Genomic DNA, 24444 nt, shown 5'->3' on the forward strand with positions numbered 1-24444 from the left:
CTATGGGTTAATACGGGAGTATATGTAGATATGTATGCATGTTGCTCTATGTATGTGCATATATAGATATATGTATATGGAAGTGGGTATGAAGGCATATGTATATATGTGGGGGAGGGGTATGTAGATATAAATATATATATATATGTGCTTACCTACAGCCTGTCTGGGGGAAGAGGAAGGGATGAAAGGGAGAAAAAAGAATAAAGTAAAAAAAAAAGTGCATAATAGTGAACAAAAGGACAATTTACAAGGAAGCAAAGAAAAAATGGACATTCATGAATAGAATTTCCTCTACTATTGTGTGTGTGTGTGTGTGTGTGTGTGTGTGTGTGTGTGTGTGTATTTGCTGAGGCAACTGGGGTAAAGTGATTTGCCCAGGGTCCCACAGCTAGGAAGTGTTAGGTGTCTAAGGCCAAATTTGAACTCAGGTCCTCCTGACTTCAGGGCCAGCACTTTATCTACTACACCATCTAGCTGCCCATATATATCCTTTCTTGAACTAGTAATTTATTATTATAGATTTTGAATCCTCCTCGATGTTCTGCTGGGCACGTGACAATGTTCTGTTCTGTTCTGTTTTCCTTTTCTGTTTTTCATTTTTTCTATTTTTTCCAATAAAACAAAATAAAAAAGTAAGAGATGGAGAAAGGAGGAAAAGAAAAAAAGTTAATGCAAATGAATTACTGAGGAAATACAAACTTAATCATAACAGGCTGGAAGAGACTGTACTATGATTTAGATGATCTTTTTTTTTTTTAATTGCAATCTCCATTTCAGATAAGGCAATAATAAAAACTGACAATGTCAAAAAAACAACCAGGAAAATCAGGTTACACATAAAGGCACTACAAGTAATAAAACAATACCATTACTAAATATTTACATATTAACTACAGCTTCTAAGTAAGTTTTTAAAAAGTAACCAAGTTACACACACAATTATGGGTACTCTCCTATTACTCTTTCAGAACTTGAGAAATCTAATTTAAAGGTAAGAAGGAAGATAGCAAAACAGGATTTTTTTAAAGAGCTGAAAACTTATGACTACTTTTGAAAAAGCATATTTTTTAAATTAAGTATTTTTCATCACCTGGTACTTCTTTACCAAAAACTGGACATGTGCTAACACAGAGAAATCATAAATAAGTTTAAAAATAAATATGAACATAATTTTCAGTATCTTTAAAAATTTGGGGTCAGACCTGTGAATTTATTGCTATAAAGCGATGGTGTCAAATTGAAATAGAAATGGGGCCACAAATTGATTTAGAAAACTACTCATTTACATTATCTATGTCCTATTGCATTTTTATTTGTGTTAAATATTTCCCAATTATATTCTAATCTGCTTCAAGCTTTATTTGTAGACCACAATGCAATTATATATGTATATGTGTATACACACATAAACACTAGTGAGATGTTCACCAAAATAATGACATCCATAATAATGAGAGAACAAATTACAGAAATTAAAAATACATTAATGCAAAGAATAACAAATTAAGTTACATGCCAAAACTTTTATGGCATGCTGATAAAGCAGTCAAAATAGAAAAGTTGTTCAGGTTAGACAAGCAAGACACACAAGCAAACGAACAGCTTGGTCCAAGACACCATCAATCCAAGAACCCAAATCCACTTTTCTACTCTTTGAACCAGTACCAAATAGTTCTGGGAATTACTGCTGATGACAGAGCTGTCAAACTCGCTGCCTGAAAAACTACTTCTGCTAGAACCCAGTGAAAATGAAATTGGGAAACATTTTTTTAAATAAAAACACAATGCGATGTAAGTAACAATTTGTGGTTCACGTGAGATTGTGAAAAATATTTAAAATAATATTTATAAAACACTTAGCACAGTGCCTGGCAACTAGTAGGCACTGTGCTTTTGACTGTGACAATACCACTTTACAATAACATTAACCCCTTTTTAATTCTGCCTTTTACCTCATTATTCCCCCTTGAAATGCTAGATCTTTTGTTCCACTAGATGAATTGCATTGTTTTCTCTAGTACCATAAATCTATGACTAGTACAGCAATAGGCTGTGCCATTAATTTACGCAGTAAAAAAGTTTTTTCTCTCTATTGATATAATTATGTTGTTTATGTAGTTTGCATAACGATGCTAAATGTCTTCTAATGTTTAATGTTCTCTGATGTAAATGTTTAATGGATAAATCTAACTTGGCCAGAGTAAACATTTTAGAATATATTGCTAGAGTCTTATTAATATTTTAGGTAAAATCAATATTAATTAGTGAGACTGGTCTATAATTCTTTTTTCTACGTTATTTCTCTCAGATTTGGCTATGAGCATCATCTTTAAAAACCATTTACTATTATGCACTTTCTAAATGACAGAATAATTTATAGCACAGATATTCATGGCTCTACATATTGGATATTTAGCAGGATTAACTTGTAGTTCTACCTAAGCCAGACCTTGCTTCTTTAGCAATCCCTTTTCTCAAAGTGAGTGACCTCTCATACTTGCATTGTAAAGGAATAAATGGCAAGACTACGTCTTCTTCAATGGTGCCTTTATCCCACCTTGCCCTTTGCTAATTCAAGTTCACAAGAACTTTGCCCACCATATGGTATTATAATAAAGCTTGACCTGGAAACGGCCTGAACCTGTGACTTCATTCCAGATGACTCCCCGCCTTCATCGCTTCATCATGACCTGTTGGACCTCGTCAGGAAAGATGAAGGTGAACAGGGCAAAGGCCAACCTCCCAGGGCTCAAAGGAGGGCCACGCAGGTAGCCAGGTATTGGGAGGGTGATAGCAGATTTTCTGCCTCTGTCCCAACCCAACTTAAACTCTTCTCTGTTTTCCTGGGGGCAGCTAGGTAACAAAGTCAACTGAGCACTGGGCCTAGAGGAAGGATGCTAGCTGTGTGACCCTGGGCAAGTCACCAAGTGTTGAACTCAAGCCTTCCTGACTCTAGGTCCAACACTATCCAGTTGGCACTCAACTGCAAGAAAATAGAAGCCCCATAGCATGAATTTCCTTATCTCCCATTTTACACTTCAATTTTTCACCATCATTCTCTACTTAGTGCTTTGCTCTAATACCTAATAAGAGATCTCTAGTCCTTTAAAACAAATTCTGCTCCTTGTGAACTTGATTTCAAGTCTTCTGGTTGCTTAAAGGAGTCCCTCTCTTTGAACGTCCACCCCTTTCTTCTTGTTGTGACTGTCATTCAGCTGTGTCGGGCTCTTCACGACAACATGGTCCATGGGATTTTCTTGCCAAACACTGGCGTGGTTTGTCATTTCCTTCTCCAGTTCAGGTTCTTAAGACTAGATAATCTATAAAGCAACAAATCAAGCCCTGATCTGTAGCATTTGCCGATTTCCCGGAAGTGAATGCTTAAAAGGAAAATTTAACAATCAGCTCTTTTAGTCATTTCAAGATACTACAGCACACCCCTGGCCCAAGGTAATCCCCAAATTTAAGACAAACAAAAAAATCCGTTGACTTGATCCTACCACTTCCTGTTTTTCATCCCTCTTTTCTTTCCTGATCAAATTCCTGTAAAAAGCTCTTTCTAGACGATCTATTTTCTGTCCTCCTTCCCATCCAGCCCACTTCCCAATGTTTTGAAATCTTGCTTCCAAATACATCATTCCACTGAAACTGCCCTCTCCAGTATAACCAAAGATCTTAGAATTACTATTACCTCGTGTCAGTCCTAATCCTCCATGGCGGCAGCTGTCCCATTTGTCTCCTTCCACTGTGCTCAGCACATAGTAAGTGCTGAATAAGTGTGTGTTGCCTGGACTCCCATCCATTCACATGACAACAAAGCTGCTTCAAACTCTCATTACCTTGTGGCCAAGGCCCTTAAAATCCAGCCTCATGCATCTTCATTCCATCCACCAGGCAGCTGGCAGATATTCCTAAAGCACAGGTGCCATCCACAGCATGTCCCTGCTCAAACAGCTCCAGTGGCTCACCACTGCTTCTCTAGGGTCAAATACCAACCCCTCAATCCAGCTTCCACATCCCTTCACCGTATGACACCAACCTACCTGTCCTGGCTGATTGCATCTAATAAGTCATTTTTTAAAGAGCTGAGCGAGTCTGTTAAGAGTCAACATAACTAGACTCCATTTTGTTCTAGATTGGCTATTTTTGTTCTGTCTGACCCCAGCATGAATTCTGGGACCAGCTCACAACAGCTGATCTCTATGAGTGTCTCTTTTTCCCCCTTGTTTGGTTTAACTGTAACAAAGGAGGACTTCAATAGCTCCCTCTTGAAAGTTCAAGGACACATCACAAGTGATAGATGAGTCCATTTGGTTTAGTGAGACATATTAGCCTACAAAAGGCACCTTCCTTTTCTATTTCCAATAACTCATGATTTACATTCTCTTTAAGAAGCAGGGGTTTTTTTTTGTCCTTATCAGTCATTTCTTTCTTTCTCTTTCTTTCTTTCTCTCTCTCTCTCTCTCTCTCTCTCTCTCTCTCTCTCTCTCTCTCTCTCTCCCTTCTTCTCTCCCTCCCTCCCTCCCTCCCTTTCTCTCTCTGCCTCATGTTACAATTAAATATCACTAGCTAAGTTGTAAATTGCCGGTAGAATGTGTCTCATAAGTTGCACCTTTTTTGTCTCTGTGGACAGTGCTGGCTTACCAGCTGGATAATCCAAAAAATTCTCCCAGCACACCCCACTCCAATCTTGGAAGCCTTGTTCATGACATTCATTCTCCCTTTCCAGGCATTCTGCAGCCATCCCCCATTCCTGAAATCCTCCCCTTACCCCAGCCCATCTCTTCCAGGCCCATCTCAAAAGCCACTTCCTATAAGCTTTTTTCTGGTTTTCTCATTCATTGGTGAATCCCGCCATGTAGTTTGTGCTGTTTTGTGTGTATTCGCTTATCTGTGTCCCTGTTGCCCCCTTCTCCCACACAGAACAACGTAAGGTCTCTGAGAGAAGGTTTGGATACATTTCTATTTTTGTATCGCAAGCACCTAGGACAGTATCTGGCATAGAGTAGGTGCTTAATAAATGCTTTCGATATCAACTGAAACATTCTTCATCCCTTTGAAACATGCCACTATCAACCACCTGTGTCTTTTTGGCTATTTTTTTATGATCTCCATAATCTCTCCTGGTTTCTATTATCTGCTTTGTCTCTTTCCATTTCCTTGGCTGTTTCATCACTCACATACCGCTCCATAACTATGGGAGTCCCCCCAATCCCAGAGCTCTGAACCAGTTGTTCTTCTTTGAAACCATCTGCTCCCATGGTTTGTTTTAAGATAGCTGCCTGGGGTCTCTTTCAGTCCATACTGTCAGTATGTGACAGAGGAAGGACTTGAAACCTCTGTCCTTGCAGTGTGAGATGGGCAAAGAATGGTTTGCAGGTATAGCTTCCACAAGATACAATCTAGGAAGAGATGGACCCACTAGAATCCGATTTGGTTATCCCAAATTAAGATTATTAGACTGTTCTGAGAACATTTTTAGGGAGAATGCCAAAGAAGCCCAATTAAGATGGCAAAGGATTTCCAGTTCGGGCCATATCAGTAGAAGCATTAGTTGAAGAAACTGAGAATGTTCAGCACAGAAAACGAAAAGAATGGGGGATGGGGTTTAGATGGGAGAGAAGACTTGAAAACTTGGTGGGTATCTTTGAGAATCTGGTGAACTTCAGTGTGGACTTTAGTGAATCAAGCTTCAGGTCCAAAGGGGAAGAACTGGGACAGTGGATGGGAATCACAAAGAAGTAAATGGAAGCTTGGTAGAAGAACAATTCTCACAACTAGCACCTCGAAAAAATGAAATGATCTGTTTTCAAAGGATGCAATCCCAGTGCCCAGGATCTCCCCGGAGGGCTTTAAGCAAAGACTGAGAGTTAAATTGTAGAGAGGATTACTTTTCGGGGATGGGTGGGATGAGCCAGACTCGGAGCTACTTCCAAATCAGAAATGTGATTCTCTGGGCTGGTGGCAAATTCTGCCATCTACAATCTAGTACCTGACACATGACAACTCTTCATGAAACTTTTCCCACATTATTTCTAATTAGCATCTGTCAATAATAGGACAAAACTTCTGGTGGTAGGTGAATTAGCCCTCAAAGGTGTTCTTATTAACATTTTTAAGGATTATTATTATTATTTTTCCCAATATGAACTGTCTGAATATCATTGAAGTTTCACTGTAATCAAGGCATGGGCTCTCAAAGGAGTACAAGTGTTCGATTCAAAAAGTCTCTCTCTCTCTCATCTGATTTCCTTCTGAAATCGTAAAGGATTCCCCTTGACTGAAGACTTGCTTTGAATCATCCTTCTCAAAGGGCTTTTCTTCAGGATTTATTTTCTGCTGGGTAATGTGGGAGTCGTAACTGAAGGCCTCACATTCACTGAACTCAAAGGGTTTTTCCACCTTGTGAATTTGCTGATGTTTGGTGAGGTTTCCCCTCTGGCTGAAAAATCTCCCACATTCCTTACACTCAAAGGGCTTCTGGCCATTATGGATTCTTTTATGCCCGGTGAGGTGGCCCCTCCGGCTGAACACTTTCCCACATTCAATGCATATAAAGGATTTTTCGCCAGTATGAATTCTCTGATGGACAGTAAGGTGAACCCTCCGGCTAAAAGCCTTCCCACACTCCTCGCAGGTAAATGGTTTCTCACCAGTGTGAATTCTCTGATGATAAACGAGGGTTGTTCTGTGGCTGAAGTTCTTCCCACATTCGCTACATCCGAACGGTTTCTCCCCGATATGAATTCTCTGATGCTCAATAAGGCTTCCCCTCCAGCTGAAGGTTTTCCCACATTCGTTGCATTCAAAGGGTTTCTCTCCAGTGTGAATTCTCTGGTGTGCAGTGAGGCTTTTCCTTCTGCTAAAGGATTTCCCACATTCGTTACACACAAAAGGTTGGTCTCCCGTGTGCATTCTTTGATGCAGAGTGAGCCGGGAGTTGCTGCTGAAGGCTTTCCCACATTCGTTGCATTCAAAGGGCTTTGCACCAATGTGAATTCTCTGATGTTCATTAAGGCTCGCCCTCCTGCTGAAGCACTTCCCACACACATTGCAGCCAAAGGGTTTCTCGCCAGTATGAATCCTCTGATGATAAAAAAGAGATTTCTTGCGGGTAAAGAATTTCCCGCATTCATTGCATTCAAAGGGCTTCTCCCCAGCATGAATTTTCTGATGGTCAGTAAGACTTCCCTTTCGAATGAAAGTTTTCCCACACTCATTACATTCAAAGGGTTTCTCTCCAATATGAATTTTCTGATGTTCAGTAAGTCTTCCCCTACGGTGAAAGGCTTTCCCACACTCATTACATTCAAAAGGTCTCTCGCCAGTATGAATACTTCTGTGTTCATTAAGGTGGCCCCTCTGGCTGAAGGCTTTCCCACAGTCAGTACAAATATAGGGCTTTTGTCCAGTGTGAACAGTCTGGTGGGCATTAAGGTGGCCCCTCTGGCTGAAGGCTTTCCCACATTCGTTACATTCGTAGGGCTTGTACCCGGTATGAATTTTCTGATGTACAATAAGATATCTTCTCTGGCTAAAGACTTTCCCACACTCGTTACATTCATATGACTCACCTTCACTATTTTCTACATTAAAGTGAATGAGTTCAGAGTGGTAATTGAAGGCTCTTCTGTATTTATTATACTTACAAACTTTCTTCCCAAAGGATATTCTAGTATGTTTAATTATGTCTGAAAACTGCTTGAAACTCTTTCCGAGGACATCATATTTATGGAACTGCTTTGCCACAGGGATTCCCTGTTGAGGAATGAGGAGGGAACCCTGCCCGAAACCTCTCCTGAATGAAGAACTTCTGTAAGCAGCGGCTAATTGCCCCAGTTGTTTCTCTTGGACTCCCTGCTGATATTCCCAAACTTCTCTGATCTTAGAATCCCAGAGATCATCTCTTTCAAGTTCTTCCTTAGATGATGCCTTCATCCAAATTCCAGGCATTAAGATAGAATCTAGGATTTCGCATCTACTCTCCTGATCGAGGAAATCTGAAAGAAACAAGACAGTGCTAATGGTGAGCATTCTTTGTGCTAGAAGACACCTTCGTGACCATTCTCCATTCTGTTTCCTGCACTGAGAAGAATGGACCGGCCTCTAAGACTGCATACGGGGGGCTTACTACTGCACCCCACTGTCCACAACCAAAGGAATTGCATTTCAGGTGGGGAAGACCATAAAGGAGGCCACTGGAGAATCCTTACTCTTAATTGGTAGGAAGAGGCCAAAAATGTTTAAAAAACAAAACAAAACAAAACAAACCCAATGTCTGGAGGCAGGAGCAAGGCCCTGGGTCAAATCCGTTTTTGCCTTCCACCACCTATATTGTGTCGGGCAAGTCATTTGCCCTCTCTGGGCGCCTCGGCTTCCTATGCCATGAGAAGGGTGGATGAACTGACCTGTCTGGTCTCTGCCAGATCGAGATGGCAGGAAATGAGGAATCATTAAAGATGGACTGCGAGGACTTAGAAAAACCAGTTACCAGGAGCCATGAAAAACCAGTTCTCCGATAAGGTTCTGGGCTGGTGGATGAGGGAAGGCTGCAGCCCGAGCCTCCAGGAACTGGGGATCAGAGCATTACAAGATCTGGAGCCGAAAAGGGCCTCCTCTAAAAGGCGGGGAATCGGAGGCCAGGAGCTTAGGGACTTCTCCAGGTCACATGGCCACAAAAACCACAGTGGGGAGGCTGAACTGTAGCCAGCTGGACAATCTCATTCTGAGGAGTCTCAGGCCAGGAAACAAAAGGGAGCTCACAGAAGGAAGTGGCTGGGACGGGGCGAAGGTCCCTGGTCCGCACCTCCCGACACTCTCCCAGCCCCCAAGCTTCGGGGCCCACGGGACAGGCCTCGGCGGTCGTGGCCAAAGTCCCTGTAAATGCGACTTCCCAGGCTGTTGTCCCTGATACCGCCATGATGCGTTGACGCCAAGGACGCGCTACGGTGTAGCAGCAAGAGGTGCTCGGCCACCACAACAGACTGAGCTTGAATCCAGCCTCTTCCGTGTGACTCTGCCTCTGCCCCCCCCTCTGAAATGGGGGTGACAGCTCGCACTGCACCTGCTGCGCACTTGGCCAGCCACAGCAGAGCTCTGAGGGGGGTCTCCCCTGCCCCCTGGGGGACAGAGAGGGAGCAGCGGGGCAGGGAGGCCACCAGCCATGGGGAGGGAGGGATCCAGGGCCACGCCAATCTGCAATTATTAAGTGCTTGCTGCTTGCCTGGCACAGGCCTGCCCCCCAGGGGCACCGGACTCTAAGCATCCCGTCAGGGCCTTGTGCCCATCTGGGGAGGGAGACATTACTGCGCCTGTCTGACGGCTGGGGGACCCCCTCGGAGGGGGCTGGCGAGGGGCGCTTGTGGCTGCCCTCTCATAGGCCCCGCCTCCCCAGTGGCCTGCACTCACCTGCCAAAGGGCCTCCGGGGAGACCCTGCTCCAGCATCGAGGGCACTTCTCCTCTCTCCAGCTGGGAGATCACATCAGCCCGGGAAGTGGGAAAACCTGCGCCTGGGAGAGAGAGGACGCAGCTGTTCAGGGCCGGCTCCGAGACCACACTCGGTCCCATTCCCGTGGCAGCCAGGCCCGCAGGCTGGCGTCTACACCAGGAACCCCCAGGGAGGCCCAAAGGACCCTGCAAGGGCTCCGGGAGGTGAGGGTCAGGCCCGATGGGCAAGGACTCTTCCAGGAGCCAGGCAGGAAGGGATGTTCCGCCATCCCAGGCCGTGGGCCCACTGACCCCAGGGAATTCTTCAGACAAGTGAGAAGAGATGAGCTGCCCGGCCTCCCCTGCCTGGGTCCCCCCATTCATAAGACCAGGCCAACAGGTAGATAAACCGAGGCACGGGACCGTTAGGCGGCTTTCCTGGCCAAGTCACAAAGTTGCCTCCCCAGTATCTGAAGCCCTGGGCCTTCCACAGGACAGGCTCCCTCCTGTTGGGGCCTCTGGGTCTTAGCCAGGGCAGGGCCTCCCCCCCCGCTCCTTTCCACCACTCTGGTCTCGGTGTTGCCCCCGGGATGGGGGCCCTCGAGGCAGGGCCTCTTTGCCAGCAGGAGACAGTGGGCCTGGCCTTTGCTGATGGATGGCTTCATGAAGCCAACGGCTCCCGGGGGCACCACCCCAGGAGACAAGGTGCTCGTAGTTCTCCAGCATCACGTCCTGGTACAGTGCCCTCTGGGCGGCGTCCAGCCAGCTCCACTCCTCCTGGGTGAAGACCACCGCCACGTCCCTGAATGTCACCAAGCCCTGAAACGGGAAGCCCCGCCCTGTCACCCAGGGGCCGGCCTCCTGCCCTGGGCCACAGTACGCCCAAAGGGGCAGGAGCTCCGGCCCTGGTCTTCCAGTCCTCTTGTCTGGCGCTCTTGATGCCCTTCCTCGGCCAGGAGGAGGGATCGCCTTCCCAGAAGGGCTGGCGTGGGGGGCCCTGGCCTCCAGCAGCTGTGTGGGGCTGATGCCCAGGGATGGAAGGGAGCAGGGAGCCCCAAGGAGCCAGGGAGGGAGGGGCAACTCAGGGAGAGGCAAGGGGCAAGAGGCCCTGGGTGAGGTCACTCTATTACAGAGGAGTCCCACCCTTCTCACTGCTCTGGGAGGAGAGCTGTTCTCTCCCTTCCCTCCCTCTCCCTCCTTCTCTCTGTCTCCCTGGGTCTGTCTCTGACTGTCTCTCAATTTTCTCTCTCTCTGTTTTTCTCTGTCTCTGTGTGTTTTCTGTCTGTGTTTTTCTATTTTTCTTTCTGTCTCTGTTTTTTCTGTTTTTTTTCTTTGACTTTCTGTGTCTGTTTTTCTGTCTCTATTTTCTTTCTGTTTTTCTCTGTCTTTCTGTCTCTGTTTTTCTCGGTGTTTTTCTGTCTTTCTGTGTCTCTGTGTTTCTCTCTATTTTTCTATCTGTTTCTCTCTTTTTCTGTCTTCCTGTTTTTTCTCTGTTTTTCTCTATTTTTCTCTCTTTTTCTGTCTCTCTCTGTTTTTCTCTGTCTCTCTGTGTGTTTTTCTGTCTCTGTTTTTCTATCTAATTTTTCTTTCTGTCTCTGTATCTGTCTTCCTGTTTTTTCTCTCTGTTTTCTCCATTTTTCTTTGTCTTTTTCTGTCTCTGTTTTTCTTTTTGTCTGTTTTTCTCTCTGTGTGTGTCTCTGTGTTTCTATTTTTCTGTTATTCTATCTGTTTCTCTCTTTTTCTGTCTCTCTCTGTTTTTCTGTCTGTCTTCCTGTTTTTTTTCTGTTTTCTCTATTTTCCTCTCTTTTTCTGTCTCTCTCTGTTTTTCTCTATTTTCCTCTCTTTTTCTGTCTCTCTGTTTTTCTCTGTCTTTGTGTGTGCTTTTCTCTGTTTTTTTCTGTCTAATTTTTCTTTCTGTCTCGTCTCTTCCTGTTTTTCTCTCTGTTTTCTCCATTTTTCTTTGTCTTTTTCTGTCTGTTTTTCTTTCTGTCTGTTTTTCTCTCTATTTTCCTCTCTTTTTCTGTCTCTCTCTGTTTTTCTCTGTCGTTGTGTGTGTTTTCTCTGTCTCTCTGTTTTTCTCTGTCTCTCTGTTTTTCTCTGTCTGTTTTTCTCTGTCTCTCTGTTTTTCTGTCTCTCTAATTTTTCTTTCTGTCTGTGTATGTGTCTTCCTGTTTTTTTCTGTTTTTCTCCATTTTTCTCTCTGTCTTTTTCTGTCTCTGTTTTTCTCTTTGTCTTTCTGTCTGTGTTTTTCTCTCTATCTCTGTTTTTCTCTGTCTTTCTGTCTCTGTGTTTCTATTTTTCTGTTTTTCTATCTGTTTCTCTCTCTTTTTCTGTCTCTCTTCTGTTTTTCTGTCTGTCTTCCTGGGTTTTTCTTCTGTTTTTCTCTATTTTCCTCTCTTTCTCTCTCTGTTTTCTCTGTCTCGTGTGTGTTTTCTGTCTCTTTGTTTTTCTGTCTAATTTTCTTTCTGTCTCTGTATCTGTCTTCCTGTTTTTTTCTCTCTGTTTTTCTCCATTTTTCTTTGTCTTTTTCTGTCTCTGTTTTTCTCTTTGTCTTTCTGTCTGTGTTTTTCTCTCTATCTCTGTTTTTCTCTGTCTTTCTGTCTCTGTGTTTCTATTTTTCTGTTTTTCTATCTGTTTCTCTCTCTTTTTCTGTCTCTCTTCTGTTTTTCTGTCTGTCTTCCTGGGTTTTTCTTCTGTTTTTCTCTATTTTCCTCTCTTTTTCTGTCTCTCTCTGTTTTTCTCTGTCTCTGTGTGTGTTTTTCTGTCTCTGTTTTTCTGTCTAATTTTTCTTTCTGTCTCTGTATCTGTCTTCCTGTTTTTTCTCTCTGTTTTTCTCCATTTTTCTTTGTCTTTTTCTGTCTCTGTTTTTCTTTCTTTCTGTCTGTTTTTCTCTCTATTTTCCTCTCTTTTTCTGTCTCTCTCTGTTTTTCTCTGTCTTTGTGTGTGTTTTTCTCTGTCTCTCTGTTTTTCTGTCACTCTAATTTTTCTTTCTGTCTGTGTATGGGTCTTCCTGTTTTTTTCTGTTTTTCTCCATTTTTCTCTCTGTCTTTTTCTGTCTCTATTTTTCTCTTTGTCTTTCTGTCTGTGTTTTTCTCTCTATCTCTGTTTTTCTCTATCTTTCTGTCTCTGTTTTTCTGTCTCTGTGTTTCTATTTTTCTGTTTTTCTATCTGTTTCTCTCTCTTTTTCTGTCTCTCTTCTGTTTTTCTGTCTGTCTTCCTGGGGTTTTTTTTCTGTTTTCTCTATTTTCCTCTCTTTTTCTGTTTCTCTGTGTGTTTCTCTGTCACTCTGTTTTTCTGTCTCTCTAATTTTTCTTTCTGTCTCTATATGTGTCTTCCTGTTTTTTTCTCTTTGTTTTTCTCCATTTTTCTCTCTGTCTTTTTCTGTCTCTGTTTTTCTCTGTCTTTCTGTGTCTCTGGTTTTCTGTCTCTGTGTGTTTCTCTGTTTTTCTATTTTTCTGTCTGTTTTTCTATCTGTTTCTCTCTTTTTTCTCTCCCTCTCTCTGTTTTTTCTCTCTGCATTTTTCTCTTTCTTTTTCTGTTTCTATTTTTCTCTGTCTCTTTGTTTTTCTCTATTTTTCTCTGTCTTTTTCTGTCTCTCTGTTTTTCTCTGTCTCTGTGTGTGTGTTTTTCTCTCTGTCTCTTTTTCTGTCTCTATTTTTCTTTCTGTCTCTGTTTTTCTGTGTGTCTTCCTGTTTTCTGTGTTTTTCTATTTTTTTCTGTCTTTTTTTGTGTGTCTCTGTGTTTTTCTGTCTCTGTGTTTTTCTGTCTGTTTTTCTCTCTGTCTCTGTTTTTCTGTCTCTCTGTGTGTTTTTCTGTCTATTTTTCTTTCTGTCTCTCTGTTTTTCTGTGTGTCTTCGTTTTTTCTCTGTTTTTCTCTATTTTTCTCTTTTTCTGTCTTTCTGTTTTTCTCTGTCTCTATCTCTGTGTATTTTTCTCTCTTTCTGTCTCTGTTTTTCTATCTCTTTGTTTTTTTCTGTCTTTCTCTATCTCTTCCTGTCTCTCTGTGTGTGTTTTTCTCTCTGTCTCTCTCTGTGTTTTTCTGTCTATTTTCTTTCTGTCTCTCTCCGTTTTTCTGTTTTTTTCGCTGTGTGTCTTTCTGGGGTTTTTTTTCTCTCTCTGTCTTTCTCTGTCTCTCTCTGTGTGTGTTTTTCTGTCTCTGTTTTTCTCTCGGTCTTTCTCTGGCTCTGTTTTTCTGTCTCTGTTTTTTCTCTCTGTTTTTTCAGAACTGTTTTCTGTCTCTCTCTGCGTGTGTTTTTCTGTCTCTCTCTTTTTCTCTCTGTCTTTCTCTGTCTCTGTTTCTTTCACACTCTGTGTGTGTGTGTTTTTCTGTGTGTGTGTGTGTGTGTGTGTGTGTGTGTGTGTGTGTGTGTGTGTATCTCTCTATTTTTCTTTCTGTCTCTCTGTTTTTCTCGCTGTGTGTCTTTCTGGGGTTTTTTTCTCTCTCTGTCTTTCTCTTTCTCTGTTTTTCTGTCTCTCTCTGTGGGTTTTTCTGTCTCTCTGTTTTTCTGTCTCTTTGTGTGTGTTTTTCTCTCTGTCTCTGTGTTTTTCTGTCTCTCTATTTTTCTTTCTGTCTCTCTCTGTTTTTCTGTTTTTCTCACTGTGTCTTTCTGGGTTTTTTTCTCTCTGTCTTTCTCTCTCTCTCTGTTTTTCTGTCTCTTTCTCTCTGTGTTTTTCTGTCTCTCTGTTTTTCTTTCAGTCTTTCTCTGGCTCTGTTTTTCTGCCTCTATGTGTGTTTTTCTGTCTATTTTTCTTTCTGGCTCTGTTTTTCTGAGTTTCTTTCTGTTTTTTTTCTGGCTTTGTTTTTCTCTGTCTTTTTCTGTCTCTGTGTGTATGTTTTTCTCTCTTTCTCTGTTTTTCTGTGTGTGTTTTTCTGTCTCTGTTTTTCTTTTGTTTCTGTTTTTTCTGTTTTTCTCTATTTTTTTCTGTCTCTGTTTTTCTGTGTGTGTGTGTGTGTGTGTGTGTGTGTTTCTCTCTGTCTCCGTTTTTCTGTCTGTGTGTTTTTCTGTTTTTTTCTCTCTGTTTTTCTTTGTCTGTTTTTCTGTCTCTCTGTGTGTTTTTCTCTCGGTCTTTCTCTGTTTCTGTTTTTCTGTCTCTCTGTGTCTCTCTTTGTGTGTGTTTTCTGTCTCTCTATTTTTCTTTCTGTCTCTCTGTTTTTCTCTCTGTGTGTCTTTCTGGGTTTCTCTCTGTGTGTCTCTCTGTCTCTCTGTTTTTCTCTGTCTCTGTGTGTGTATGTTTTTCTGTTTCTCTCAGTCTTTCTCTGTCTCTGTTTTTCTGTCTTTCTGTGTTATTTTCTTTCTCTCTGTTTTTTTTTCCTCCCTGTCTCTGTTTTTCTCTCTCTTTCTCTGTTTTTCTGACTCTCTCTGTGTTTTTTCTCTCTGTCTCTGTGTATTTTTCTGTCTCTCTTTTACTTTCTGTCTCTCTCTATTTTTCTGTTTTTCTCTCTGTGTATCTTTCTGGTTTTTTTTCTCACTGTCTTTCTCTGTCTCTCTTTTTCTTTCTCTCTGTTTTTCTCTGTTTCTCCATTTTTTTTCTCCTGTTTTTCTGTCTGTGTGTGTTTTTCTCTCTGTCTCTCTATTTTTCTTTCTGTCTCTCTCTGTTTTTCTTTTTTTCTCTCTGTGTGTCTTTCTGTTTTTTTCTCACTGTCTTTCTGTCTCTCTTTTTCTCTCTCTGTTTTATGCTCCTGTTTTTCCGTCTTTGTGTTTTTCTCTCTGTCTCTCTATTTTTCTTTCTGTCTCTCTGTTTTTCTGCGTGTCTTCCTGCTTTATTCTCTCTCTGTTTTTCTCTATTTTTCTCTCTGTCTTTTTCTGTCTCTCTGTTTTTCTCTGTCTCTGTGTGTTTTTCTCTCTGTCTCTCTCTGTTTTCTGTTTTTTTGTGTCTTTCTGTTTTTTTCTCTGTCTCTGTGTGTGTGTCTGTTTTTCTGTCTCTGAGTCTCTCTCTGTTTTTCTCTATTTTTCTCTGCATCTCTCTTTCTCTGTACTTTCTCTCTCTCTTTTTCTGTGCCTTCCTCTCTTTCTTTCCTAGAACCCTACTTAGTTTTTTCTTAGGTCCCTCTTTAGATAAAGGCTTTTTTTTTTTAACAGGATGTAAAGGTGAGTGAAAAACTCACCCCATAATTAGGAAGCGGTTCAGAAATGCTTTAATCTCCAAGTTGAGGCTGTGACAGCCAAGAATGAGCAACAAAAGGGCATCCCCCACCTAGGAATGATTCGCAGATTGTGGGATGGGAAAAGGGGGGAACATCCCAGCTAAAGGAAGCTGGGACAGATTTCTGAGGCAGAGCCAGGCAAGCCGAGCCAAGAAAACAGTCACTGAAAAATGGCAATGGTAAGAAGGGCCACCACAAAACATCTGAAGATCAATTTTGCGGGACGCTGCCTCGCTTTTCCCTGGAAAACAGAGGAAGGTGAGAGTCCCGGAGCCCCCAGGAGTGCCCGGGCCACCTCCAGGCTTCCGGGGCTACAGGATGACGGGACAGGAGGGCAGCACGCGCTGCTGGCATTTTAAAGGGGGCAGACTCCCATCCCAGAGAAGCCCCAAACCAGAAGCCCTGGGCAGAACTGGGAGTTCGGAGCTCCGGGAAAGGGCCCACCGGCTCAGACAAAGGCCCCCGTTCAATTCTGGGCGGGCTCTTGTCGAAAGAGGGCTTTTCCTGACAAGAGGTTGCCTCTGCCCGCTGCCGCTTGTCCCAGGCCGCCCTCCCGGCCCGCGCGGAGGAGCTGCTCGTTGGCTCAAGGGCCTCTTCCTGGTGGCACAGGCACGGCCGGCCCCTTCCTCGGCTCCAGGCGGCAGGCCAGCACGGCCCCCCCCCCCCCGCCGCAGACACAAAGCCCTCCATTGTCGCAGCATCCAGCTCACCGACCCCTGAACCCCGCCCCCTGACATCTGCCCAGAGCATCCTATAGCTGTGACAAATACGAAGCCTAAGAGATAGGATTTCTGGGTAATTAGAATCAATTTGTTAAGAAATTAATAAGTTGATGGCCATGGCTCTCTCTAAGGGAGACCTGACACGTCCTAAATCCCTTCTGAAAGGGGACTTGCTGACAAGGGACAGTCACCTCTGTATTATGGGCCCATAACATCCCTGACTGGTGGACATTTGATGAGGAGGTGAGCAAAAAGTCTTCAGCTCCTCCAACTAGATCATGAGCTGCAACCCCCTCAAGCCGTCTGGGCAAGGGGAGGCCTGTCCATCTGGGGAAGGGGAGGCCCGTCCATCTGGGCAAGGGGAGGCCCATCCGTCTGGGGAAGAGGAGGTCCATCCATCTGGCCTCTGCTAATTCTCTCCCTCAGGGGCGGGCTGCCTTAACCTTCCATGGAAGGAGCCAGGCCAGGGGGGTCTCCGGGCTTGGCCAGACGGAGGCAGCTCAGATTTTAAGCAGACCCGGCCCTCCCAAGTGGGGGCCGTCAGGAGCACGCAGCCTCTGATCCTGCTCCACACATGCCCTAGAGACTGATCTTTTCCGAGCTGAGTTTTAACAGAAACAGAGGGGAAAGGGCGGCCCGAACCAACTGGTCAGCACAGGAGGGGAATCCCAAGCAGGGATCACAGCGGCAAAGACCCCACCCCCGTCCCCAGCGCCTGCCTTGACCTCAGTGGGACTTTCTGGCCTTCGGTGCCCACCTGAAGCTGCCCCTTCAGGGCCTGAGCAGCCCCCAAGCTCCCCAGAATGAAGCCCGGGGTCTGGCCCTCATTTCCCTCACACCTGTCCTTGAGGAGGCGGACGGAGGGCCCCAAGGATGGAGGGCCCCGAGGATGGAGAGCCCGGCCCGGCCACCACAAGCTCAGGAGCCTAGTGGGGCTCGGGCGAGCCGAGGAAGAAGGGGAGCAAACTCACCAGGGAGCCGGCCGTGGAAAGGCCAGACCTTCTGTCGTCCTCCTCCTGGCTCCACTTCTGGCACAGGGCGGAGGCCGGGGAGAGCCAAGCTGTAGGGAAAGAAAGGCATGGGGAGGGAGGCCGGGAGCGGGGCCCCTGAGACCGAACAGCGCCCGCCAAGTCTGGCTGCAGCTCCTCTAAGGCCCCATTCCCCCGCCAGCTCCCAGCTGCCTCTGCCAGCACTGCCCTCCCTCCCCCGGCTCTGCTCTCCCTGGTCACTGCCCCTGCTAGGGCTCGCAGGCCCCCCGGCTCCGGTCTCTCGCCGATGATGCTCAAGCTGATCCTTCCGACCCCTCAGAGCCGGGACGGCCCCTGCCTCCTGCGCCCTTCTCAGGGCCCGTGCCCCAGGGCCCGAAGCATCTCCTCTTTGCCAACCCTACTCCCATCCATGGCAACCCAGACGCCCGTGCTGCCCTCACCGCCGCAGGCGCTGGGGCTCCCTGGCCCTCTGCTCCCGCCCCAAGTGCTCCAGAGCCCGGCCCACCCTCCCCACCAGCTCCCCACTGGCTCATACTCTGCACCTTCCAAGAGGCCCAGGACAGACAGCTGAGCCTGGAGTCGGGAAGCCAGTGGGACGGGCCTGCCCTGCCCCCGGGCCGGGGTTCACTTGGCAAGGACACTGCGGCGGTCTGCCATTTTCTTCTCCAAACCCCGGTCCCACAACGTTGCATTTGAACTCAGACCTTCGCGACTCCAGGCCCGGTGCTCGCCACTGAGACACCGAGATTCGAGACGTGTCACTTCACTTCCATCTGCCTCAAGTTTCCTCACTTCTTCGTGGGGGCAGTGACAGCCTCGTGCTCCCAGAGCTGCTGGGAGGATCCGCTGAGATCACAGCTGCCAAGAGCTTAGCCCAGAGCCCGGTACACAGCAGGTACTTACTAAGAGTATGGGCCTATCACTCCTTCCCCTAGTGAACTCTGGGAGGGCGGGAGCTGCTAGCAAAGGAGCTGCAGCAAGTCAAAGGCAGGCCCAGCCAGGAGAGGAGAGCAGCCTCAGCCTGGGGTCTTGGCCCCACAGGGATTCTACCTTGCTCCTCCATCATGAGGGCCAAGCACGCCATGACGCCTTCAGAGCAAAGCTTCGGCCCAAGTGCAGCCCCCAGGGAGGCCCAGAACCATCCAGAGAGGCCTAAGACAATGGAGAATCATCAGGAACAGGACCATTTGAGCCAGGAGAATTTCCCATGGTGGCAAAAAGGACAAAAGGAGCCAGGGAGGCCTCATGGTGGCAAAGTGACAAAAGCCAGGAGAAGCCCATGGTGGGCAAAGGACAATAAGGGGAGCCAGGAGAAGGCAACAGTGACAATAAAGGAGCCAGGGAGAAGCCTCATGGTGGCAACAGTGACAAAAGCCAGGAGAAGCCCCTGGGTGGGAACAGTGAAAAGAGGGGAGAAGCCCCTGGAAAGTGACAAAAGGAGCCAGGGAGAAGGCAAAGGACAAAAGGGGGCCAGGAGAAGCCCCATGGTGGCAACAGTGACAAAAGCCGGAGGCCCCAGGGGCAAAGTGACAATAAGGGAGCCAGGGAGAAGCCTCAGGGGCAACAGTGACAATAAGGGCCAGGGGAAGCCTTTCATGGTGGCAAAGTAACAATAAGGAGCCAGGGGAAGCCCATTGGCAACAGTACAAAGGAGCCAGGGGAGAAGCCTTGGTGGAAAAAGTGGACAAAAGGGACCAGGGGAAGCCCAGGGCAAAATGCAAAGGGAGCCAGGAGAAGGGCAAAGTGACAATAAAGGAGCCAGGGAGAAGCCCCATGGTAAAGGGACAATAAGCCAGGGAGAAGCCCCAGGGGCAACAGTGACAATAAGGACCAGGGAGAAGGCCAGTGCAATAAAAATAGGAGAAGAAGGGGCAAAAGGACAATAAGCCAGGAGAAGCCCAGGTGGCAAATAAATGGCCAGGGAGAAGCCCATGGTAAAAAAGGACAAAAGGACCAGGGAGAAGGAAAAAGAAAACAAGGAGCCAGGGAGAAGCCCAGGTAAAGTGACAATAAAAGGGAGAAGCCCCTGGTAAAGGACAATGGAGCCAGGGAGAAGGGGAAAGGAAATAAAGGAGCCAGGAAGCCCCCGGAACAGTGACAATAAGCCAGGGAGAAGCCTCATGGTGGCAACAGTGACAATAAGGAGCCAGGGAGAAGCCTCATGGTGGCAACAGTGACAATAAGGAGCCAGGGAGAAGCCTCATGGTGGCAACAGTGACAATAAGGAGCCAGGGAGAAGGCAACAGTGACAATAACAAACACCTCCCAGCTTCCAAAAACTTAACATCCCAGGAGCCGGGGCAGAAGGTGGAGCCCCAGAGGGGCTCCATGCAAAGTGCTCTGCCCAGAGCCAGGGGGAACAGAAGCTTCACCTCTGGCAGACCTGGAACCCACCACCAGGCCAAGCACTGGAGGGCAGTGACCCAACCTTGGCAGGGGCCTTGGGAGAGAACCACTTCAGTCAGAGAATGGAAGGACACCCCCTTGGCCTGAGAAGGCTCCCAAGTTGGCCCCACTGGGAGAAGCCAGAGGTCAGGTGTGGCTAGGTAGAAGCCGGTGCACGGAAGGCCCAATTAGACACAACCAGCATTTATCAAGCTCCTACTGTATGTAGCCGCCGTTGTGCTATACCTAAGGAACTAAAGACCAGTCTGCTCTAAGTGCACTGGGCCGATACCAAATAATCCAGAGGGCAAAGGGCGGGGTGGGAAGGTGGGAGGTAACCAGCAGAGTCGGAAAGGCCAGGTGGGGGAGCGGGGCAGAAGCCCAGGCTCACAGACTATGCCGGTGAGGGAGGGAAACTGAGGCCTGAAACCATGACAACCTGAAGCAACTGCCTGGGTCAGAACTTTTTGATCGACAAGCATTTATTAGGCACCTACTCAGGATCAGGCACTTGCTCTACCCCAGGCCCCTGAATCTCAGTGGCAGGATAGGGCTGATGCAGGCCCCTGGGAAAGAGAGTCGGGCAAAGGGGGCTCGGGGCCTCTGGAAACGAAGGCCAAGCGCCCAAAGAGGCCTTCTTCCCCTCCCCCCTCCCAGGGATGTCAATCGGCAGCTTGCTTGGCAAACGTCTCCAGGCAGAATTAATCAGCCACTGGAGGTCACTGGGAGAGGGCGGGGCCTACTCTGGGGAAGGAAGATGAGGTGGGTGGGGCCACGCCCAGCAGGAGGGACAGAAAGGAGAGAGGGCGGGGCGGCCCCGCCCAGGGGGAGGGACAGAAAGGGGGATGAAGGAACTCTCCATTTCTCACCTAGATTCCAGCTCCCCAAAGAGGGAACCCCAGAGACCCCTCGAATTGTGGTCCCCAAGCTAGAAATGAGGTAATGAAAGTCAGGGGGTGACATGAGCGTGAAAGAAATGGGCGCAAGGGGGCTACACGATTCTCCGGGCTTGCCGCCAGCGTGTAGGGCAAGTGTGACCCCAGACAAGGCACCGCCTCTGCTAGCTTCAGTTTCCCCATCTGTACAATGGGATCGTGGCAGGCCCTTGGGGGTTGCAATGGCCACTCGAACCTTAAAGGTCCTTAGGAATAAACGTTGTTCCCTGGGGACAATAGGGAGGCCATGCCCGGATGAGCGCAGCCCAGGCAAAAGCTGGGAGGCGGGAGATGGCAAGGATGCAAGTGTCAAACCCGCCCCCTCCCGGAAACTGCACCCGCGAGCTGTCAAACCACCCGCGCCCTGCCCCTCCACCCCCACACTGCCCCTCCACCCCCACTCTTCACTATCCTTCCCAGAATGCGCCGGGACGGTGCCCTCAATTCTCCAAAGAGAACATCGACTCACCCAGAACAAAGTCCTAAAGGCGAACTACAAGAGGAAGTGCGCCTGCGTAGTACCCGAGTGAGAACTACGCTTCCCAGGGTGCATCAGGGCCACCGCCCTCTCAGGACAATAGCGGCCCGAGAAGCGCGCCTGGCCAGCCGGCCGGGGCTGCGGCTGAAGGAGGGTGTGTCGTCGGTCGTTCCCCGCCACCGGAGGCGGCGTCCAAAGCCTCGGGAGGGCTGGAACCCGCACTTTCCCCAGCCTCCCTGCTTATAACTCACCCGCTGAGCCGCCTGCCAGCGCCTGGAGGACTGAGGGCGTTCGGCTTGTGACGGTTCTGCGCTTGCGCGTGTCTCTTACTCCGTCCAAAACTACCCTTCCCAGGAGATGGCGGGGCGCGCGCGGGACTTGTGGGAAATGCAGTCCGTCTCGCTACAAACGTGCGTTCTGGGTAGTGTAGTCCGGGGCCGGCCGCCCTGCGCAATGAACTCAGACTTGGCCTGTGCTTTGCGGAGGTTCCCTACTTCAGACGCATGATCCCTTCCTCTCGTTATCGCCCATTTTACAAAGAAAGAGATCAGGCGGTGACCCTGTGGCGCAGGCTGCTCCGGGTGCCTCTTGCTGCCGTGCTCACTTCCCTGGCCTTCAAGGCCCCTCTGAGCAATGGCTGCTGGAAAGGGGGAACCAGGCCAGGGAGAAATGCCCGCCAACTCCCCCCGCCCGCCCCGGTGCTTTCCGAGGCGCGGGTGGACTCCCCGGGCGGGCTAGTGTCCCGGCAGGTGTTTGGGAGTCAGGGTGGAGTGAAGAGAGGTCCCGCCCTCTAGCTTCCCACCAGCCACAGCTGGAGACACCAAGGCAACTGAGGCAGCCGTGCCCCCTTGTGCGCAGGTGTAGACCCAGGAGAGAACCCCGCGGCCAGGTCAGCCTGGCCAGGATAGGCCCCAGGGTGAGAGAGCACCAAGAGGAAACTGAGGCAGCCACGCCCCCTTGTGCGCAGGGGTAGACCCAGGAGAGAACCCCGCGGCCAGGTCAGCCTGGCCAGGATAGGCCCCAGGGTGGGGGAGCACCAAGAGGAAACTGAGACTGGAGGCTCCCGCCGTTCCCTTCACGTGGTCACCTTTTGGGACCGCCACCACCGGCAGCACTTTCCGCTGCAGGCAAAAGAATCCAATCCGAGCCCTGGAGGTTCCACGTTAGTCGCGGGAGCCAGCGGCTTCTTGTGGCAAGCACGTGTCCATAAAACCTTTCTCCTGGCGCCAGTTAGGAACAAACAAGGGCCCCCCAAACACTCAGGGACCATCCGGCCGTTCTCTTCCAGCTGGAACTCTTCCTGGGCAGCCTCGCTTCTCCTTAGTCACTAACGCTCTTGCCAAGATTGGCCAGCCAGTCTCCCGAGAACTCGGCACGTTCTGGACCTTCTCCAGGGGATTTTTTCTTCCCAAATAATTATTTTAAAGCAAATACAGAGGTGACTACTTAAGGAAGTTTGGGTGTTTGGGGTTTTTCCCATGATGACAAGTCTCAAGTGCTCACTGAAATTCCTTGTTTCCCACATTCGAATCCAAAGAGAAATTCCTCCGACGGCACATGCCGCCGTCGAGCAGCCCCAGTGATGGCAGTTAAGTTCACAGCCGGTTCTCAGGATTCCTAAAATGTTAATGATCAGCTCTCGGGAGCCCATAGAAGCCGGCTTCAGCCCTCCATGGCATCCCGGCTCAAATTACATCTACGTATGGACCCCCTAGCTCCTAATTTGGGCTCTGGGGGCAGAGGGACGGTATCCCTCGGGTTGTCCCCCATATCCCCCTTAGGCTGAAATCTCAAACGAGAGCCCTTTCCTGGGGGCAAGAAGAAGAGAAGGGCTGATCTCACCCACTGCTGGCTACTGGCTCAGCCCCCCAACTCTCCCCTTGAATTCAGTGTCCCCTCTTGGGCCGCCCACCTCTCTGGAGGGCACATAATTAAGTCACCGACTCATCCCCCAGACGTTCTGCCTCCCTCAGGAGAGTTTTGCTCATGGCTGTGTGAGCCTAAGGGTACAGCCACTGTATGGGTTGGATGACCTTGTGTTCTCCTGTTATGAACATGTCAGAAGTGGTGGACAAAGATACCATGGACACACTGAAGTCCTCGAACAATTATTTCACCTTTCAAGGCTTACCTTGAGCTGTTTTCAGGAGGAAAAAAAAAAACTTTCAGGCAGCAGCTGTCATTTTGTAGATGGCCAATATGTGCAGCCAATGGATACAGACCAGGGTCAGTACCAGGAGGACCTGGGTTCAGATCCTCCAACCCTGTGACCCAGATTCTCTGTCCAAGCAATTCTCAAAGATGTTAATTAGGTGGATTTCCATCTGTCTCAATGGAGGGCCCAAATAAAGATTGCAGGTCTTGATTTTACTCAAGGGTGGATGGGATTTCCCAAATCATAGAGCTAAAAATGTGGAAGATAAAATCCGAACGAAAGCTCTCACCGTCGTTGTTCCACTGGAAAAAGGGTCTCCCTCGCCTGAAAACACAACACTCCTATAAAATATGCAAAATAGTTACCCAGAAGGAAGAAGAAACAAGCCGTTTCTTCCCATGGGATTCCATTTGATGTACGTTGTTTTAGTTTAAAAATTGTCACTCCTTAAGTTTTGGTCCATGTGCGATAATTTCATGCAAATGGTTACTATTAAACAAAATGCAAGGGAAAATAAATCGTGACAATATCTTGTAATTCATTGGTTACAGAAAAATATTATTAGTGTAAGCTCCTTAAAGCAGGGATTTCCCCACCACCACCACCACCACCTTCTATGTGGTCTTAAAGCCCAGCATAGATCCTGACACATAAGTGTCAACTAAAGGGCTGTGGATTAGCTATCAAAGGAGGTGGGACAGGAGGGATGGCTGCTGACAGTTCAACGTCAATAGCTTAGGGATCTGTGTTCTCCCTGGTGCTACTTTTATCAGTGACTTGGATTTTAAAAGCATAGAGGAGACCAGTGAAGGGGCCATGGCCTGAGGTGAAAGAGCATGGAGAATGATGCCTTGATTGGCTGGATGGAGAAAGAGGGAGAGTGGTCAGGGCGATGCTGAAGTTCTAAAAGTGGGAGATGGGAAAGATTGGGGCGCAGTGCTCCACAGAGAACTCTGAGGGTTCCACGCTGGCATTGTTGTACTCAACTTGAAATGATGGTTCAATGTCATCACCTCAGGAGATCTCCAGGGAAGCATCTCAGGGATCTGTTTGTCCCTGAACTATTTCATATTTTTATCAACTTGGACAAGAGCATAGATGGCGCGCTCATCAAATTTATATATATCATGAAACAGGGAGAGGTGACGAGCAGTGACTGACCATTGAGCCAAATGGATGTTGAAAGGCTAGAGCATTAGGCTGGC

The 24444-nt window shown here is 47.6% G+C and overlaps 2 protein-coding genes across 2 annotated transcripts; both read right to left on the reverse strand.

The window, feature by feature from the left end:
• Positions 1–737: 737 nt before the first annotated feature.
• LOC100935227 (zinc finger protein 2 homolog) lies at positions 738–9835 on the reverse strand. Its single transcript, XM_031964121.1, has 2 exons — positions 9412–9835; positions 738–8003 (listed from the first exon to the last, which is right to left on the reverse strand). Exons 1-2 carry the CDS (start codon positions 9812–9814, stop codon positions 6223–6225), a joined length of 2184 nt encoding a protein of 727 aa, XP_031819981.1. The 5' UTR covers positions 9815–9835; the 3' UTR covers positions 738–6222.
• A 120-nt stretch (positions 9836–9955) lies between these two features.
• LOC116422746 (zinc finger protein 568-like) lies at positions 9956–21523 on the reverse strand. The gene is made up of 4 exons (XM_031961845.1): positions 21336–21523; positions 18337–18438; positions 17269–17357; positions 9956–10249 (listed from the first exon to the last, which is right to left on the reverse strand). Exons 2-4 carry the CDS (start codon positions 18368–18370, stop codon positions 9956–9958), a joined length of 417 nt encoding a protein of 138 aa, XP_031817705.1. The 5' UTR covers positions 18371–18438; positions 21336–21523.
• Between the last annotated feature and the right edge of the window lie 2921 nt (positions 21524–24444).

Source organism: Sarcophilus harrisii, chromosome 3 (assembly GCF_902635505.1).
Source record: "Sarcophilus harrisii chromosome 3, mSarHar1.11, whole genome shotgun sequence".
NCBI classification, from domain to species: Eukaryota; Metazoa; Chordata; class Mammalia; order Dasyuromorphia; family Dasyuridae; genus Sarcophilus; species Sarcophilus harrisii.

What these genes read in the sequence shown, in the direction of transcription:
- LOC100935227 (XM_031964121.1), bottom strand. Translation starts at nt 9,814, where the DNA reads ATGAATGGGGGGACCCAGGCAGGGGAGGCCGGGCAGCTCATCTCTTCT. An exon ending in CCCCGGAGGCCCTTTGGCAG is followed by an intron (nt 8,004 to 9,411) that starts GTGAGTGCAGGC and finishes TGTTTCTTTCAG; the next exon opens with ATTTCCTCGATCAGGAGAGT.
- LOC116422746 (XM_031961845.1), bottom strand. Translation starts at nt 18,370, where the DNA reads ATGGCGTGCTTGGCCCTCATGATGGAGGAGCAAG. An exon ending in CCTCATGATGGAGGAGCAAG is followed by an intron (nt 17,358 to 18,336) that starts GTAGAATCCCTG and finishes CTTTCCCTACAG; the next exon opens with CTTGGCTCTCCCCGGCCTCC. An exon ending in TTTCCACGGCCGGCTCCCTG is followed by an intron (nt 10,250 to 17,268) that starts GTGAGTTTGCTC and finishes TTCCCGTTTCAG; the next exon opens with GGCTTGGTGACATTCAGGGA.